At 40.2% G+C, this 18,861-nt stretch overlaps 1 protein-coding gene across 1 annotated transcript in view; it reads right to left on the bottom strand.

Moving 5' to 3' along the window:
• LOC109997916 (CUB and sushi domain-containing protein 3) overlaps positions 1–18,861 on the bottom strand; it is a 221,823-nt gene that overhangs the window by 56,262 nt on the left and 146,700 nt on the right. Inside the window, exons 39-49 of the mRNA XM_065958064.1 lie at positions 17,915–17,984; positions 15,743–15,859; positions 15,288–15,497; positions 14,795–14,983; positions 13,535–13,712; positions 9,857–10,002; positions 9,261–9,341; positions 8,181–8,294; positions 2,899–3,087; positions 2,545–2,703; positions 1,056–1,244 (exon numbers count right to left, since the gene is read on the bottom strand). Of these exons, the coding sequence (XP_065814136.1) occupies positions 1,056–1,244; positions 2,545–2,703; positions 2,899–3,087; positions 8,181–8,294; positions 9,261–9,341; positions 9,857–10,002; positions 13,535–13,712; positions 14,795–14,983; positions 15,288–15,497; positions 15,743–15,859; positions 17,915–17,984 (1,642 nt within the window). The remainder of the gene's footprint in view (positions 1–1,055; positions 1,245–2,544; positions 2,704–2,898; positions 3,088–8,180; positions 8,295–9,260; positions 9,342–9,856; positions 10,003–13,534; positions 13,713–14,794; positions 14,984–15,287; positions 15,498–15,742; positions 15,860–17,914; positions 17,985–18,861) is intronic.

Below are 18,861 nucleotides of genomic sequence, written 5' to 3'. Positions count from 1 at the left end.
AAGGCAGAGGGAGAGGATAGAGTGGGGAAACCAACATCTGCAGGGCCACACTAAATGAGAACAGTCATGCAAACACACTCGGTTGATGCACGCTGTGAAACATCAAAGTTAGGAATCTGCCAACATGGCCCACAGCTATTACACTGGCCCTCATCAACCCAAGAGAGAATCAATCAACATTCATTTGTGAGTACTGCTAAGCCACAATCTAACAGATAGTGATCATTAAAGCATTAAACACTTTTCTATACTGCAGACAGAAAGTTACAATGTGGGATAGTCATCTTCATCACAGCTTATAAGGTCAGTGGGCCTGAGATTTAAGAAGATCAATTTTCTTTCTGAGATGCATGAGCAACAATGATAGATTTATATGATTCATTTTCTAGACCTTTCCAACAGTATGGATTAAGAAAATAAAGGATTGGATAAACTGTAATGGGATCTCAACCATCTAGTGGACAGCAGATGGGCAACATCTGTATGAATGCTTGAGTTTATGTGCTCTGAAGAAGCTGTTTGCAATTACCAAACTTGACGGAATTTATCACAGGTGGGAAGTGTTTTTAAGTCTCTTTAAAGTATATGACATACATATTTTGATTTAAATGCATTCTGATAAAATGCAATCAAGCTCACCATATGCTGCTGTTTGCTGCTGTGTGAGTTTCTGTGCAAGTGCATGCAATCGTAAATGCTCACATTTCACATGATGTGCGCATCAAAGAACCCAATTAGTTGAGTGAGTCCAAACAGCAGCAGACACTGCATGCTAATGGCAAGTTAGCCAAAGTAATTTGAAGAAGTGGAAATTGACAAAAGAAGGGAGGATTGATTTCTGTTCCATTTCCACCTGACAGAGTTCTAGCTCTCAATCAGGCCAGATTCAGTTCAGCTGCTACAAACACAGGAATAGAGCTCAGGCTGAGACACTTGGCTGCCTTAAGCGCCTGCCTGTCTGCCTGCTGAGCGTGGGGCAGAGGCAGTGACCAGAAAACCAGGAAAGAGGCAGGCTCAAGTAGGAAATAAAAGGCTGCCAGGCCCGATGTGCTCACCTTGACAGGCGGGAACTAGCGCGTCCCAGGTGTAGTAGCCATAGGAGGTATTCTTGCACACAGCTGAGCCCTTTCCGATGAGCTTGTACCCCCTGTCGCAGGCCCAGCGCACTACGCTGTTGAGATGACCCCCTGTCTGGCTCACTACAAAGCCGTGCTGTGGGGAGTCCGGAGTACTGCAGTACATGGCTGCAATAGAAGGACAATAAAGGAGCAAGGAGAAGGAAGGGGACATGAGTGGCAGGGAGAGAGAAAAAGGAGACAAACAGGAGAGATGGTGAGAATCAAATCAGGACAAGGAGTAGAGAGCAGCAGACAGTAACAGTGCAAGAGAGACACAAGTAAGGCAGAGAGAAGTGAAAAGGATGAGAAGGATGATAAGGATGATAAGAAAGCCCCTTTAGAGTCAGAACCTAGGGAACATGTCTCTTCACAGTAAGGCTCCATTTTAAACGCAGAAAGATAATGAGGGAAAAGGCCTGAGGAGTGTCACATCTATTAAGCACGCGGGCTGCATGCCACACAGTAAAGGAAGTCCTCAAAGTCACATTATCACTATTCCTCTTTGGCCTATAGGCATGCACGTTTTCCATTTCACTTTAACACATGCATTTCTGCTGTATCCTCCAGTTATTTGTTGCATTGCCTTTCGTTCCCTCATCTTCAGCCCATCATACATAAAAATGTTCATTTTGATTTCCAGAATAGTAGCACCAGGCAGCTGATAGGACAGGAAGATACAGTGGAGGGATCTGAGTCTTACAAATGCTGTCAAACATTGTTTAAAAACCAGCATGACTGGGAAATAGCAGGGATTTAAGATGAAAAGACTCACACCGGAGTTTAAGTCAGCTCCTGTTCAAGTCAATCAAGTCAATGAGGAGTTTTCTTTACAAAATTCATCACACCGACTTGCTTTCACGGGAACACTCTCGTGTATTAAATATAACGGCAAGACACGGCATGAAAAATAAATGTCTTTGTGCTTTTTCCATTATTATTGATGCATTTCGATGGAAGAAGATTCCCTCTGCTGCTCTTGCTTAAGCCACTTGCTTCATTAAATAGCAAATTAAGAATTTAAAAACCTTTTTTAAATGAAGGAGTGCAAAGTGGCATGGAAGCCTGCTGTGACTTTGTTACTGCCTCATGGTTTCTCTGTGTGAAAAAAAAATCCTCCTGTTGGGAGCTATTATCATTCTTGTGAAAATAAAAAGTATTTTTCTAAATTAACGGATATTAAAAACTTGATGAATAATATCCTGAAACAATCATAGCACACTGTGAGAAAAATCATGGGGTCACATATTCACAGTACTATACAGAAGTTTTAATGAATATTTGCCCCTATGAAGTATTAAAACTTGTTTAATTCAAGTGTCTGAAATATTTATGGCTGAACCCATGACTTTTATCACTTTCCTGTAGAGAGACCAGTATACTCAAATTGCACTAAAAAGAAGAATATTATTATAAGCTGGATACATACTTTGATACTCACCCACATATCTGATGTGGAAGCCACGCCGGTTAGTGCCGTGGTCAGAGGACCAACGCAGCAGGAGCTGGTGGCCTGTGGTGGTCAGGTTGAAGGGTGTTTCAATGTCACCGCTGAGTGAGGCCATGCTCTGGCTGTAGATGTTAGGACCTGACACAGAGATGGACATAGACAGAAACACATGAAAAGTTTCAGAGAAAGATCCAGGTTAAAGTCAAACTCAAATGATGGCAGTTGCAGTCATTAAAGAGAGGATTATGTAGCGAAACATAACAGATGTGCTAGTTTGTGTTAGTTCTCTGGATTTTTCTGACAATAACTGGATTACCCTCATTAAGAACCCACCATCAAATATCTCCAAGATGTCAAACTCTTTCTCTGTCTGGAATAGTTCAAAGTGCAGAGTGATGTTGTAACCCTTCTCCACATTGATCAGCCAAGAGCACATCTGGAGATTTGGGTAGTTTTCAGGGAAGCCTGGACTCAAGATCACCCCAGTTGAGTCAAAACGCACCTCGTGGGCTGGACATTGGACTGGAAGAAAATAAACAGGAGAGAGAGAGAGAGAGAGAGAGAGAGAGAAGAAAAGATGGGGGCATGAAACAGAAGAAAAGAGGTATAGGCAAGATAAGGTGAGGAAAGTACCGTCTTCCCTGTCCACATCTCAATGCAACACTGTGACAGTAGGAATTACATTGAAAGACTAACTAGTCCTGAAACAATTACATTCAGCCCTTCTTATATTGCACCCAGGGGCTGAGCTGGTAAATCTGTTGTTGTCACCATGCTCCCCTGGTATCAATCTATCATATAATAATAATCAGTGGGTGAGACAGCTCACTTTGTATGAAAAAAATGGTGTGCATTTGTGTTTAGACAGTGTGTGTCTGCTTGTGTGTGAGTTTATTTTGTATTGGCTAAGAGTAATGCGTTCATTTCCTGATGTCTGGCAGCTCTGAAATAAAGACAAGTCTTTTTATTCTTTCGTTTTCTTTTTCTGCCGGTAACAGAAGTTTCTCTTTTGGGCCTCTAGTGAAGAAACATGACACATTGAAAAGGTTAATGCGAACAACTGTTCCACATAAAAAGGTCACTGGAAACATTCAGACATGTATCAAGAAAAAAAGGTGTAGGAGAGAGTTGTAACACAAAGCAGGATGAATATTCCTGCAAAAGTTTCACCCAGAACAGCCTTTGGCTAAAACAAAGTAACAGGCAGAAATGATCTGCTTACAGTCAGTCGCTAATCTTCAAATGCAAAACAAAAGCCCTGTGTGGGCATCAAGGTCAAGAATATGTGTACATGGCAGAATCCATATTTAAAGAAACACTGTACAGTATTGAGTAGGGAGGCCACATCTTATCTTGCATTATTTAGACAATAAATGAATCAGACACATTTCTTAACTACTGTGCCAATGCCTGGAAGTTTGTGAAAAACATGATCTCTATTGTTCAGTGCTTTGTAGTGTGAGGACTTTTCCTGATGACCCGTTTGTGACTTTTGTATTTCTAAAAGCAGTTTCATATTTCTATATTCCCAACCTCTTTGCTTTCTTATTTTATAATGTGCTCTGTGATTGGCTTATAGTGTAGAACATTTTTAAACATGACTGACCTGCTTCCTGTTAGACATGAGTTAGTGCTTACAACCAAAATAACAGAAAATGTACACTTTAAAGTGAAAAAAATAATAAAAAGGTCATTTTAGACCTCATATTTTCAGTCTTTATAAAAAAAATCGGATTTTTTTTAAACAGACAAAATTTCCCCAAAGGAATATAAATCTTACTTATTTTCATGCAGTTGAGAAAATTCATAAAAAACAAGGTCTGCAGAACTGACTTTCTCTGGCCCAGTAAAGACTCTCACTGGTGATATGCTAGAGTTCAACAATGAGTCTTCAGTTCATACAGTTACATCAATTCTCAGGGCTGCTTCTTCAGCTCTGTCTTCAGTAGGGACCTCTGCTTCTTCTGATGCCAGCGGGAATATTTGTCATAGAGCTTGCACAAATTCAGTTTAACAGAAATGTATGAAATATGTGAGTAATTGCTACCAACAGCTGCTAAATTAAATTATATCTATATATATATATATGTATGTATGTATTTATTTCTCACATATAATTCCACACTGGACTTATCAAACAAAAGACTGTTCCCCTTCCTAGCAGCACTTATCACATTAGACAGCTCTAAGATGAACACAATATGACTCACTTGACCTGATCTAATGATGTGTGTGAAGAGCCGTCTATCTGGTGTGAGTTTTTTATTGAAATAATTGAGCCCCGAATACTTTAAATAAGCTGTCGTTGCTAGGAAACAAACACAAGTGTTCCAGTAAGCAGAGTTGAGGCTTAAACAGTTTTACCTTAAATGTGAGGGTGAAGTGAATTATAAGAGGAACAAATAGACACTAACAACAGTTTCAGACATCTCAATAGTAGCTTTGTTACACCATTGGCTAATATTGGACCATGATAAGGATAGGAAGCTTCCCCGAAATCAGACCTTATCTCTTCATATGCGTTCTCTTTTAGTACAAATGCAGACATACAGTATGTATCATATTCGTGAAAATAATTAATCATTTCTTATTTAGATTTAACCAATAAATAGAATCACATTTTACAGTGACAACCATTATTAACCTACCATCTTTCCAACAATGAGAGACAAGTCTTATAATTCCTTTTGCAAAACCCGTCTGTGTTTACTTTTCTAACTCAACACCAACACAATGAACACAGGAATGATAACATGATGGGAACAAATGCAACAAAGACACCATGCAATAAAGCTTATATTATGAGATTTAAGATTATATAGAGAAGATGTTGTTGTGCAGAAAATGTTTTTTATTGCGTTTTCTGACACATAAAAATCAATGGCAATGTGAAGATCAATGTGACAACATTAAATGGGTTTGACTCAACCTCAGTGTGGCAGATGGTTTGCCAAGCAAACAGAGCAGTCAACTCAATTGTGGCTCTATCCTTGATCAAAGCTACTGCATAACCTTCCTCATAGGCTTTCTTATAAAGACAGAGCCTGGGGAAATAAACAAAAAAAACAGGGGTATTTGGGGGGTGAAATTGCATAGCCAGGCAAGGACATTTGAGTGTTATCTTAAAAGACATAAAATGACAATTAACAGAAGGGTTTACCGCACAAACACAGCAGAATGAGGGGGAAATGCAGGAGAATTCTTCTTCTGCCCTATCGACAAGCTGCCGACAGAAAATGCCCTCTTTACAAGCTTACTGTAGCAGTCTCTTGAATGTGAGCAGCAGGTCAACTCAAATTAAGTTCAACTTTACATGTCCCAAGGAGAGCAATTAGTTTCTCCAGAGTGGTGGCACAAGGACATAACACATCTAACACAAGAAAATGTAATGAAATCTTGAGTACAATAATGAGGTGATCCAGGAAAATGTCAAATAATAAATTACTAACCCAGAGGTCCTGAAGTAGTCCTAACAATGCCAACGTAATGCTCAAGGCTGGATATTACGAACTCTTCAATTAAGATATAGTATCTATGTTGCCTATTTGTCCAATAAATAGTTGCATGATTGAAACGTTCTTACTATTACAGTACTGATTTTACTCTGCAGTGTAATATGTTTTGTAATACCCCATAACATTTCAATTGAGTGCAGCCTTTTTATGAAACTAATTTAATCTTTCTTCATATGACTCTTTTGATAAACAGCAGACTGGCTGCTAACATATCCATCTATAACACATGACAATGAAGACCCTTTTCAGTAACTGACTTTCAAATACATATGACAGTCTTTGCTGTCCAATGTAAATATATTTAAACTCATCCCATTTCCTAGTATACGATTGATTGCATTGATCAACCGAAAAACAGTGTTGTGTTCTACACACATGCCGTGCCCGTCCAGCAGCTTAATTTAGTCCCTTAAATGAAAGCTGTGAAATCACTTCAAATACAATATGTGACTTGTGGATGACAGAGGCTTGTTGGTCCTGGCAGAGCTCTGTGTAATACATGAGAAGGTGAGCTGGCAGGACCAACGCAACATGAGAGCTTGAAAAGTGTTCTCTCCTCTAAAAGCCTGCCTGCCTTGGCATGAAACCAATACAATTATTAAAAAAAACTATTCCTTTATTTGCTGATCTGCAAGGTTGTTCACTTTCAGTTAATAAATGCATTGGAAGACTCTCACTGTAGTTCTTTTTTATTTACAACCTAGGTTTAATATTATTGTACATGTTTGTCAGACAGATAGAATGCTGGTATACGAGAAGGCTTTTCTACCATCTACTTTCTATGACTCTTTACCCAGCACTGTGTAACAAGCTAATAAAACACTGCATGACTTCATATCTCTTGTGCTTTCATAAATTATTAATTTTGAAAAATAGCAGATAGGCCCAATGCAGCAACAGCAAAAGCAAAAGTTTGCCCTGTTGTTTTAAGCTTCTAAAATGCACTCAGTGTTTCTCCATGAAAAATGTGATCACAGTTTTGTCTCTTTTGACATTTTTGCAAACACTTACAAAGCTATTTACAGATTCTTTATCAATCACGTATAGGTATATTATTGTAGCATATTGCAGATTCTGGATTCCCTTTCAGTTCACCAAGTGTTGCCTTCCCTTTCTGTGACTTTCCATTAGCTAAACTGAAAACAGCCAAATTCTTACTTGTAAGAACAAAACAATGTCAGCCACAAAACTGCTTCAGGGGAAGAACCAATATATCAAGTCAGACATCAAATAATAAAAGCCAGGGATAAGCAAATAGGTTCCAAATCACTAGTCCTATGCGAAGATGCCTTATGAATGCAAGCTTCGGGTTTGTCGAGTATCTGTCATGCCTTGATCACAAGTCCAATGAGATTACTCATAGTTTCTAGACATAAAAAAGACAGAAATGCTCATCAACCAAAAACTTGTTGACAATGGACTTGAGGGCACTTCAAAAGATGCCTATCTGCTGGGAATAGAAGCTTTTGAAATGTCTGCAGCAGAGATGTATTGCCACGACAGGCAGGCTGATGGCTTTTTTTTTGGTCCAAACAAAATCTCTGAAGCAAACGACACACACACTTCTTTTTGTTTTAAAATCTATCTTCTGAAAGGACATGGGTTTGTAGACATTTTACATCAATCACAATGATGGGGCAATTTGAGCAGACATTCAGGGGTAAAATAATCTCCCTTCCCTTATTAACCCCGGCCTTATTCTACCTCGCTGCATTGCACTTGTCGATGTAACCTGCTGATCGGTAATCTGTTTCACACTGATCCTCCGCAGTCATGGGTTTGTTCAAGTGGAGCACATGTCTATGATCTCAGGTCAGTAGTTGTGTTCCCCTTTGACACTGAATAAATCACAACAGAGATGCTGTTTGCCTCCAGGAGTCTGCTAGAAGGGACCCTGCTGCCAGTCTGTTAAATGATGCATCAACAGTGCAGGCTCCTGACTACAACCAACCTTGGCAGAGTGACATCCACACACATACAAGAACTGGACATATGAACACACATTTACACGAGTAGCCCTACGTCAAGGTACAAAAACATGCATAGGGTCTCATAAAAACATGGCCATAGACTCAAACTCAAACACTGAATAGAACCAACCTTGACAGACTGGTGGGGGTCCATCCATCTGGAGCCTCTCTCCAAGTCGACAGGTCAGAATCTCGCTGCCCACCAAAGTGAAGCCTGGCAGGCACGAGTACCGAATGATGTCCCCTATGAGGTCATTGACATTCACAATCACACACACACGCACATACACACACAGGAGTGGACATGAAAAACATATACATCATTTAACAAGCCACCAAACACAAACACAAACACACACACACACACACACACAGACAGAAAAAAAGCCCCACAGAGCTTTGTCAGTAAAAGCCTTCTCGGTAGCAGCACTTGAAACGGTAATCAACAGCACATTTTCTAATGAAGATTGACATCCCTTTATCTAGCACAAGTACTAAAGGCACTTCATTACATTACAGATCTGCAAACACATGCCACACACACACACACACACACACACACACACACACACACACACACACACACACACACACACACACACTCTCTCTCTCTTATGAAATGTGAATTACGCTCAGAATCAAAGATGCAAAGTGAAGCAGCCACTAGCCACATTATTTCCACTTCTGAACACTAAAAACACAAACAGCTTATATGCAGAGCTAATTAGCCCTGCCCTTAAACTCTTTTTATTGCGGGGGGCATTAGTAGATGGAACATTTCAAAAGGAAAGAAAGATGAGAACAAGGTAGAGCATAGAGCAAGAAAGTAAGAAAAAGAAACAAACAAACAGCACCTGGCAGATGGAATGAGACATTGAAGGTTGTGAAAAACATCTGTCAAGTGGCAGAATTATGGAATAAATTTGCTCATTTAAATGTATGTATGCTACCAACAAAGCTGTTTCAAATCGTGAAATGGACAGATGGAGAAACAAACTCATAAATCAATCCACACAAAGCATACAAGCAATGGATGAATGAAGGATTAAACCTACAAGGGAATTAATTATTCAATAAAAGGCTTAACACAGTTTTATCTTTTTCTTTCATCCATGGCTTTCCAAGGAAACAACTGCATGTCTGGTGCAATCTTCCTTTTTTAATATGCACTGTCCCTAGCTAGTAAACAGGAAAATAAAATAAGACAAACCTATTTCAAACTCGTCATCATCAGTTAGGATAGTAGCGTTGGCAACAGGAGGGGGGGGCTGACATGTTCTCAGCTGGTATGCTGCAGGAAAGAGAAAAAGGGATGATATCTGCAACAGTTCTATTGTGCTACCCAAGTTATAGAGACAACTGAAAGAGCGAGAAGAGAGAGAGTGAGAGAGAAAGAGAGTGTATACATATTCACTTACACACGATCTCAAATTCAATTTCCAGTATCATATAATTCCATGCATCACTTTCATGATCATCAAAAAAAACAAAACATTAATTTAGTTGAGATGGGGGACATTTTGTTAATTATTAAAGGGGGGATTTTAAAGTGAAAACACAAATGGAAATGTTTTATTTATAGGAAGAAAAATGAGAAAAGAGGTCATATAATGAGTCATTAAAAGGATAAAATTGAAGGCGTTCCAGTAAAGAAACATGGTACAATTATGATCCTCTGTTCTTTTGTGAGCTTTATTACTGCAGCAGGATTTCAGCAATGTGGAGAACCGGAGATCAAATGAATAGGGGTCAGTACAGCAGTCTGGAGCAAGGTCTTTACTTAGCTGGAATCAAAGGGGAGGTTACCGTAATAATGCAGCACAAAGAAACCGCTGGTGCTGAAGTCGCTGTGGAATTTGATGAGGACCTGATTGGCAGTGGTGGACACGCCCTCCTGTACAGAGCTGCCGCTGAACTGACCGATTTGAGGCGAAGCTTGATCGGGCCCATCCCTGATACAGAGAGAGAGAGGTGGACAGATTTAGGATGTGAAGGGGTGAGGGGGGAAAATATAGAAAGAGCTTAGCTGGGGGGGAGGTGGACAGAAAGTGAAAGAGTGTTTTATATAAGTATGAACACCACTTTTGACCTGCTTGGATCAAACAACACAACTTGTTTAGTCAGAGCGGTATAGAGACAGCAGTTAGGATCTGAGAAAGAAGTTTCAAACTAAAACACTTAGTAAAAAAAAGAAGTGGTGGAGCCAAGAGCAGAGCTATGATACAAAATAGATCATGGGGAATAAAGTTTTATAAAAATCAATGGTATACTGTAGAAATCTGCAAAGTCCATAAAAGTTATTGTGACCTCTTTGCTCTTGTGAAATCTTTCTTTGAATTTAGATGGATGGTTAATATTTGGTACATGATTTTGGATAATGAGGGTGTATCCCTATAGCTAGGCTTAAGCCCTCACAAACCTGGAAGGATCAATGCCACAAGAAGAAAATATATGGACTCTTATCAAAAACACCTAAAGCACTTCACCGAATAACATGAAGTATGAGGAACTGTATCCCTGGGAATTTAAATTTAATTGAATCATAATGAACTTTTTGTAGAGTAGGCTGTTATCTGTGAAGAGAGTGTATAGTACATTACTGTGCATGGTCATTTACCACTGGTTCAGAGCCATGTCTTAACTTCTCACTACACTAAGTCAAACAAGTCAAACTTTCTTTACATTAATGTCATAACATATTCAAAAAGGTGAACTGATTTGATAATAGAAGTCTGTTTGAAGTTGGGAAAAATGTCTACAGACTTCTCCTGGCACCTAAAATAACAAACCAGATACTGTACAAAGACAAGAGGCAAGGGCGCTAACAGTCATTGACATAGTTATTGGCATGGGTCCAGTGGAGGAGGAGCTTCACCCTGGGGAGCTGACGGCCCTGGATGTTGTCAGCTTGACACATCTCTTGGACAGCTTCCATCTTTGGCAGTTTGGGATGTAGCCTCAAGTGAGAGAGTTTAAGTATCTAAGCTTTGTTTCCAAATGAGTGGACAATGTAGAGTGAAACTGACAAGTGGTAGACTCCTCAAATGTCATGTTAAATATAGAGCTTAGCCTAAAGGTAAAGTTCTCAAATTACATGTAAAAAGCTGAAACGAGCTGCCTGTGCAGGTCATAGAGCTGAAGGGAGCTCAAAGAACAGTCGGCCTTCTGTGCTACTGCTCCTTCCAAATAGAGCCATTTGAGCTAGTCAGACAGCTAATTAGTCTCAACAGGTAAGCCCCCAGCATGCTTATATCTTCAAGCTGGAAGTGGCTGAAAACACATTTATAAAACAAGACAGTCAATATGACAATACACATTCTGTGTGATGACTTGTAACAACCAAAAGATCAAGGGTTTTCACTGAGATTTAAACTTTTTTTTCCCCATTTTCTCCCTGGACGTGAGATAATCTAAAAATGCAAATGATCTAGAGCCCTTGGAAAATATTACAGCCCTGCTAAAAGTCAATGTGACCAACAAAGGGAATAGTCTTCTTCAAGCTGAATATGTCTGGTTCTGTTTTATTTGATTTATTTTCATTTAAATGTGACTTGTGTGCCCTTTTGGCCAGATCTCCCCAATGTGACAGTTTCTTGTTCAATGATGGTTAAATAAAATGTTTTAATAAAATGTAACTTATTGAGCTCTGACAACTTCCCAAGAGATTCCCTACACTGTTAATATTGATGTAGATGAACACTTAGATAAACATATTCTAACTCTGGCATGGCAATTAAGAGGAAATCATTAAGAAAATTGATAAGGACTCTTTCATTGCAATGTTGAGTTTATTGGAAAACTGCATCTTTGTTATGATGTGCTCAATTTTTTATCTGTCATTTAATTTGCTTAATTGGACTTTTTTTTCATCTGGTTTTCAGCTGGGCTATATAAACTGTTCATAAATGGTTTTTAAACTGTATATGAAAGCTGCTATCACTGGGGACATTTCTCTATATCCTTCACACATGGATGAAAGATAGATGAATGGTGGTGGTGTGATTGTAGACCTTTTTGCAGTCCATTTCCGATGCATGCATTAGCTGCTGACAGCACAGAAACCAGGAGCAACGCTGCTAATGAGAGCTGGGCAGAACTTCCAAACCTCAGTAAGAATGTTGCTGCTATATCTGTGTCTGAAATAAGTAGCCTGGATGAAATGCATAACATTTTTGGGTAGAGCATGCGGGAACAAACTAAACGCATTTTTCTCAGGGGATATAAAAAACAATTAATTTGAGAAGACAACAGTGTTCTTTTATATATACAAACGTTCCTTTGGTTCAGGAGAAAAGTTTTTCATTACTGTCACTTTCAGGTAGCTCCAGGGCAATCCACCTGAATGATCTACACTAAATTCTTTTAGTATATGTGGGTACCTTTAATATCTTATATATTTTTAAAAGTCGCATTGAAATCTAGCAATCAGCAAAATAGGAGATGGCAGTCAGACAGGGAAATGAAATGTAACCATCAGGGGACATATTGTTTATGCGCTATTTCATTGGAAACAGTAGTGCCAGGAGCTCCCTCCTCCCATACTCAGAGTGGTAGCCCCAGATGCTGGAAGGCATTTCCCTCTTCTATCCCCCACGAGGACAGCTTCCTGACTGCCTGAGGGGTTTCTATACTTCAGAGAGGCTACAGAAAGGTAGGAGAGACAGACAGAGAGACAGCTGCTGGAGTGACAACAAGCAGGTGGTATCAAACAGTTTATCTCTGTTCAATTCTTCATTAGGAGTTTAAGTTTGTACTGACAAACAGACATCCAAAGTACCTCAGAGCTCATGTTTTCCTCTTTCTACACAATTCCCTTCTTTTTATGGAACACTCACTGGAGAGCTAGAGTTAAACATCTACCATAAGTTTAGTGGGGAGGGGAAGAGGGACACTTGTGACACAGACTTTACTTCAGTCTTCTTTATTTCATCACACAGCATAATCTTTTTTTCTTTCAGCTAGGGGCTGTAAGGAAAGTTGTCAGGGGTAAAAAAAAAATGAATCCACAGAAGTCCAGACAAAGGTCAACACATTTAGATGGCTGCTGGCTTCTCTGATACAGGTGTCACATCGAAAGCTGTGAACAAAGCTTGTTCAACTGGCCTTTGGCTTTATGTGGTTTAACGGTCCCAACATTGTGTGCAGCTTTCGAGTTTGCCTTTGAAAATACTTACAAAACAAGATGTAATCGTAGAAATCTTAAATGATGTCCAGTTTTTCTTGAGTAATGAAAAAACTTCAGTTGTTAAACCACACGGAAATGCATGAGATATGGCACAGACTTAGGTTATACTTTGTGGAAGACTGTTTGGAATTATTCAACAAATAGTTATTAGTTAGGATCCTGTAGTGCTTAAAAACATTTTTCAAGAACAGTGTGTATTGAACTCTATGCAGCTCTTTGTAGTAAAAAGTACATTTGGTGCGTGCCTTAAGCTGTTGACTGATGAACAATGTCCCACTGAGAGTGAAATGTCCACTTACCACACAGTGATGTAGTCGTAGATTGGCTCTGTATTGATAACAGAGAAGTTGATGTAGATGCCGTACCCAGGAGGCACTCTGACCATCCACATGCAGTCCTGAAAGTGTGGATACTCGGCTGGGTGTCCAGGAGAGTAAATTGTGCCGTTCATGGATGTTACATTCCCTCCACAGAGAGCTAGAGGGAGGGGAGAAACATCAGAGAGGCTGAATAAAAATAAGACAGTATTCCGCTTTTTATAAGTCATGTCATAAAACCTGCATTTATGGTTGTGTCACCACTAGCCTTTGACAAAACAAACCATAACTTTGTGTTACAGTAATAGCTTATCATTGAGATACTAAGGAGTTGGGGATGCTGGATACACCTGTTAGATAAAACAGCATGGGAGGGATGCTGGTTTCTGTGAACACTGAGGTGTTCAGACACTTAACCTCCCCCGTCATACTCCATCAGAGGGAATGTGTTAAAATCTGACTTTGAACTTGGAAGTCAAAGCCATAGCAGTGCCCTCAGGATCAGAACAGGGCTGTAAACTAGACAGGGACAACACTGTATCTACAGAGCAAAACAAAACTATTTAACACTCTCTCAGATAAATAGTGCACTCTGTTGTGGACTTGAAGCGTATGCTGCTGCTGCTTCACTTAACTGATGGGAAGAGAGCCGTATTTTATCATCCCTGAGCAACATCTGAGGAGTCCGAATGAAATCACAAGAGAGGCAGCTGTGATTAGCTTTCTAATAAAGATCCACACATGCTCTGTATGGCTTTGTAATGTGCTGTATCAGTTTCTAGTTCTGAAAATGGTGCATTGTCACTGGTAAAAGGGACTCAGATGCCTTAATGTGTAAGAATAAAAGACAGGGCTATAAGCACCAATATTCTTCTATTCAAAATAACTTCAAAGACCTTCTTTCTATGGAGTTTTGTTGATGGAAAAAGCATCTTCGTCTTTACTTCAGTCAGCTTCTAAGAAAGCAGCATTATTTTCTCAAGGATCTTTATGCACACTTTAAATATTTTCTTCATGTGTTTGTGGAAAGAAACTTCAGACAAATATCAAAGAAGAGTTTTTTTATGACTAATAAATATATAAGTTGTTGACAATGTGCCTCTCTGTGGTAATATTTGGGTCTTGGTAGTGCAATAGTGAGAAACATCCGGTGCTGCTTTTTGGTACATTCTTTCTGCACAAGAACAACACAGACACACAAATCCCATTTTTCTGTTTCTTTAAAAGGCCCTATTCAGTCACCTTCACAGCGGGGGACCGGGTGATTCCAGTTCCTGCTGACTCCGTGCAAACATGTAAGAGACGCCTCTCCGAGCAGAGTGTAACCTGAAAGGCACTCGAAGGAAATTGTCATCCCCACGCTGTACTCCTGACCGATCACTATGCCGTTACGGAATGGTCGTGGGTCTGGACATCTCTGCAGCTCATATGCTGGAGAAAAACATAAAGACACAACATAGTCCTTACTTAAGAGTTATTTTTCCACACTGATTTAAAAGTAAAAAAAATACACTATATACTTTTTTTTTGATTCAAGGATGCATTTTTTTATTTTATCCGCTGATGTCCTCATTGGTTTATTTCTCCTTACTCTTCAGCCTTTAGTAATCTTATCACCTTGGTTAAAGTGTTTCATTCTGAATTTTATTCTCAATCTTCTTTTACTTTTTGAGCCCTTGCACTAATCTCACTCTCTTTTAACTTTAATGAAGAGGACCCGTATTTTGCCTCTCACCCTGGTAGACAGTGTGGAAGCCTGGCTTGTTCTGGGAGTAGTCGCTGTGAAAGAAGAGTGTAGTCTCATGGGTGGTGCTGAAAAGAGAGTTGGGCACCACTGGGCCACTGAACCGATCAATCACTGTTCCCGTCTCCAGGTTCCCACTGCGGACTTCCAGATAGTCATGAACAGGCTCTGTGGAGAAGTTCAGAAACTGCAGATGGATTCCTAAAAAGTAGAAAGAAAGAGGGTTAATCTAGGAGATTAACTAAAGATCTCAAACTAAATGCAAAGCAAGAACAGAGGAGAGGAGAGGAGAGGAGAGGAGAGGAGAGGAGAGGAGAGGAGAGGAGAGGAGTGGAGGAAACAAAGGATACAGGAGAGACAACAAAGCTAGCAGATCAGAAAAAGACAAAAAGGAGAGAAAAAGAGAGCAGAAGAAGAAAAGGTGGTCAGAGGGTGGGATGACAAACCGAAGCCAATTGGGAGTTGAACTCTCCAGCTGCAGTCCAGGCTGCTCTGGTAATTCCCCGGGAAGCCTGGGCTGAGGATGACGCCGCTGAAGTCTGTCATAGAGCCGCCACACTGAGCTGGGGGGAGACCAACCAAGGAGAAAGAACATGTCACTTCTCCACACAACGGCTCATTGGGAAAACAAAGAAAAACAATGACCAGGGGGTGAATATGGAGGGAGGGCAAAGAGCTAACACTTTGTGTTTGTGGGGTTTAGTACACGCATAATTGTTTTGTGTGTATCAAAAGCAGTAAGAGCAGCGGTTCTGTTTGTGCCACCTGTGCTCTTAAGTATGTGTTTTTATGCTCTTGTGTTTAAATGCACGCTGTGGAAAAGGGGCGGCTTTGTGGGCGAGAGAGAAAATGAAGTGCTGTGAGTGGGCTTTATGAGCTCAGGGTTGGGGTGGGGGATATGGGGGGTGGAGGTGCTTATGTCACTGTGTTTGAGCATGTCTGTTACATGTGCAAATACATCTCTGCTTGACTGTGTGGATTATGCTCCATGAAGGCATTTGTGAAGAGATACGGCATGCTTCTTGTTTGGTGATGCTTTAAATTAAAATTAATGAGGTAGTCAATGTTCAATACAGCACCACGATTTTGCTCAGCTGTGGTTGTGATTGCTTAACCCTCCGCTTGCAGCACGCCACCTCTCTTCTTTGACTATGCATGTAAGAACATTTCCGCTTGTTGAGAAGGTTACACTCTTCCCCTTGTCTTACATAAACACCAAGGTGTAATACAACTATAGCCTCAATGTAAACTACAGGTTATCAAAAGTCCTTGGTCCAATTGCAACCCCAACCAGCCTTTGAGTCAAATGTTTGGAATGCCATTTCTTTGGGGACTTTTAACTAATGGCAGAAAGAGAAAAGCAAACCCAGTTTAATGGAGTTACTGGTGGTAGAAACCAGGTTGACCTGTTTTTGTTGTGAAATAAAAGAGAAGTGAAGAAGAGAGGCACTTTTTGAGGAGGTTAATTTGTTCGTACAGGAGGTTCTGCATACAACCGTAAAAATATGCATCCTGTCAAGACGTTTTCAGGATTTAGGGAAAATCTCTCAAGAGTCCTTCAAATCGGGGATCTGAAGGTAGTAAAAATGTCAAGGAATGTCTGAATGGTTCTTCTGATTGTTTAAGTGATTTTTTAATGTTCTATTCTAATGTTTCCTTTTCCCTCTGTCATGACACTTTTGATGTCTTGTGTGAAGCACTTTGAATTGCCTTGTTGTTGAAATGTGCTATATAAATAAACTTGCCTTCCCTTGCCTTGGCTTGTACAGGGGCACGCGACCACTTTGATGTGAGTTTATCTGCAACATAGTGAGTACCGATCGTGGGGCGTGAAGGGTGAGCGTATGTTCTATGAACGAGCGAGGAGTTGAGCTAACGAGCAAACACGCACATCGACGAGCGGGCCTGTCAACATTAAAGCTGGGATTTATGTCTGCAGTGAACTGTGAAAGCCACAGGGAAACAACATTTACATGAAGAGCCCAAAAGTCAGTCTATGAATTTGAAGGCATGCATTTCCTCATTTCCATATTAAAAGTGTGTTACCACTTGTGTTTGCGTGTGCTTGTGTACATGTGTGTCATTGGGGGCAACAGAACAGCGAGGCGTCAAAAGACAAAGTGGAGTGGCTCCTTATTCATCTCAGGAATCCATCACTCTGGCATCAGAGGAAATGTCAGGGGAGAGTCAGGACTCTCTTCAGGCTTATAAGAAATCGAACAACACACCAAGGTGGTTCCGAGCCTTATTGATTCTTAAACTGAAAAGGAATGCAGAAAATGCACAATCCACACCCCCCAAGCCCACCACGCCACAAATCACCCCCTCTCTGAGCTCACGATGAAATTAATGAATTTACGAATACAATAACAAGTCCTCTCTGAGGCCAACAGTCGATCATGTGGCTGTGTTTGAGTATAAGAAACTGGGGAAATTGAAATAAGAGGGAGAGGAGAAGACAAACAAGAAAAAGTCAAAGAAACAAGGTGAATGGCAAATGACAAAATACAGACACTGACTGTGTTTGATGAAAGAAATATGGTTTTGTTGTCTACATTTAGAACATTATTGAAATCTTATATGCTGGCAATGTCAGACTGCATCAAATAATACATTACCTAAACACAGAGGTACGGGGTAATTCCACCTTCTGACGGGCCCAGGCATGCAGGTAATATATGCATTACCCTGTTCAAGAAAACAGACAAAAACAATAAATTCACCACCTCCTAAATCATGAGCAATAAAAAAAGAAAATAAACACCAAGAGATCAAACCGACAGGTGCTGAAGTCCGCGTCTGCCTTGTGGATCAGTGGAATTAGTGAACAGTCAGATTCTTAGCTTTTCAAATCCTCTTTTCAAGGTCTTGTGTGTAAATATCAGATGGTATAAAGAGTAGGAGATGGACCTCTTGCTGCTACTTGGGCAGCGAGTGTACCACCAGGGTCTGACTACAGAGAGATGTGTTATAGCCTGAGAGAACAACAAGACACAAACATCCTGCTTACAGATTTGTTTTTTTTCTGAAAGAGGACTAACCTAAAAGTGATGAATATCACAAGTTTATCCCATCTACAGTATTCATAGCACTGTTGATGTTTGATCCAAACTAAATTTGTACAGTTTGTTTCCTGTTGCCAAGATGCTTGCAGAATGCACATAAGTACATTCTTGAACCAGCACGTACACCATACTAAAACCCAAATCAACAAAAGCACGGTGTGTATGCAGAGTTGTATTACAAACAGATCTGAACTCAAAAGACTCTCTTTTGTTTCCGCAATGGCCTCCAGCCTATTCCTGATGTTCAGTTACTGAGCCTGAAGATTTTTGTAAGAAGTTAGAATTTGGTCCAGAGAGAATGTGGAGAGCAGAGAATGCACAAACCAAGAAGAAAAATCGGTGAGGGATTAGTAAGGCGATTGTTAACACAATCCATCGCCCGTGGCGTTGTGGAGTTCTACAGCTCAAAATGCCACAGCTACAGAATCTTCTTGAAGAGGATTGGAGGAACTTAAAGCTGCTTTGCAGACACACACAAACATACAAGCAGAAAGACATGC

The sequence above is a fragment of the Labrus bergylta genome, chromosome 8 (assembly GCF_963930695.1).
Source record: "Labrus bergylta chromosome 8, fLabBer1.1, whole genome shotgun sequence".
In the NCBI taxonomy this organism is placed as follows: Eukaryota; Metazoa; Chordata; class Actinopteri; order Labriformes; family Labridae; genus Labrus; species Labrus bergylta.
This window is presented reverse-complemented; position numbering and strand designations above follow the sequence as displayed.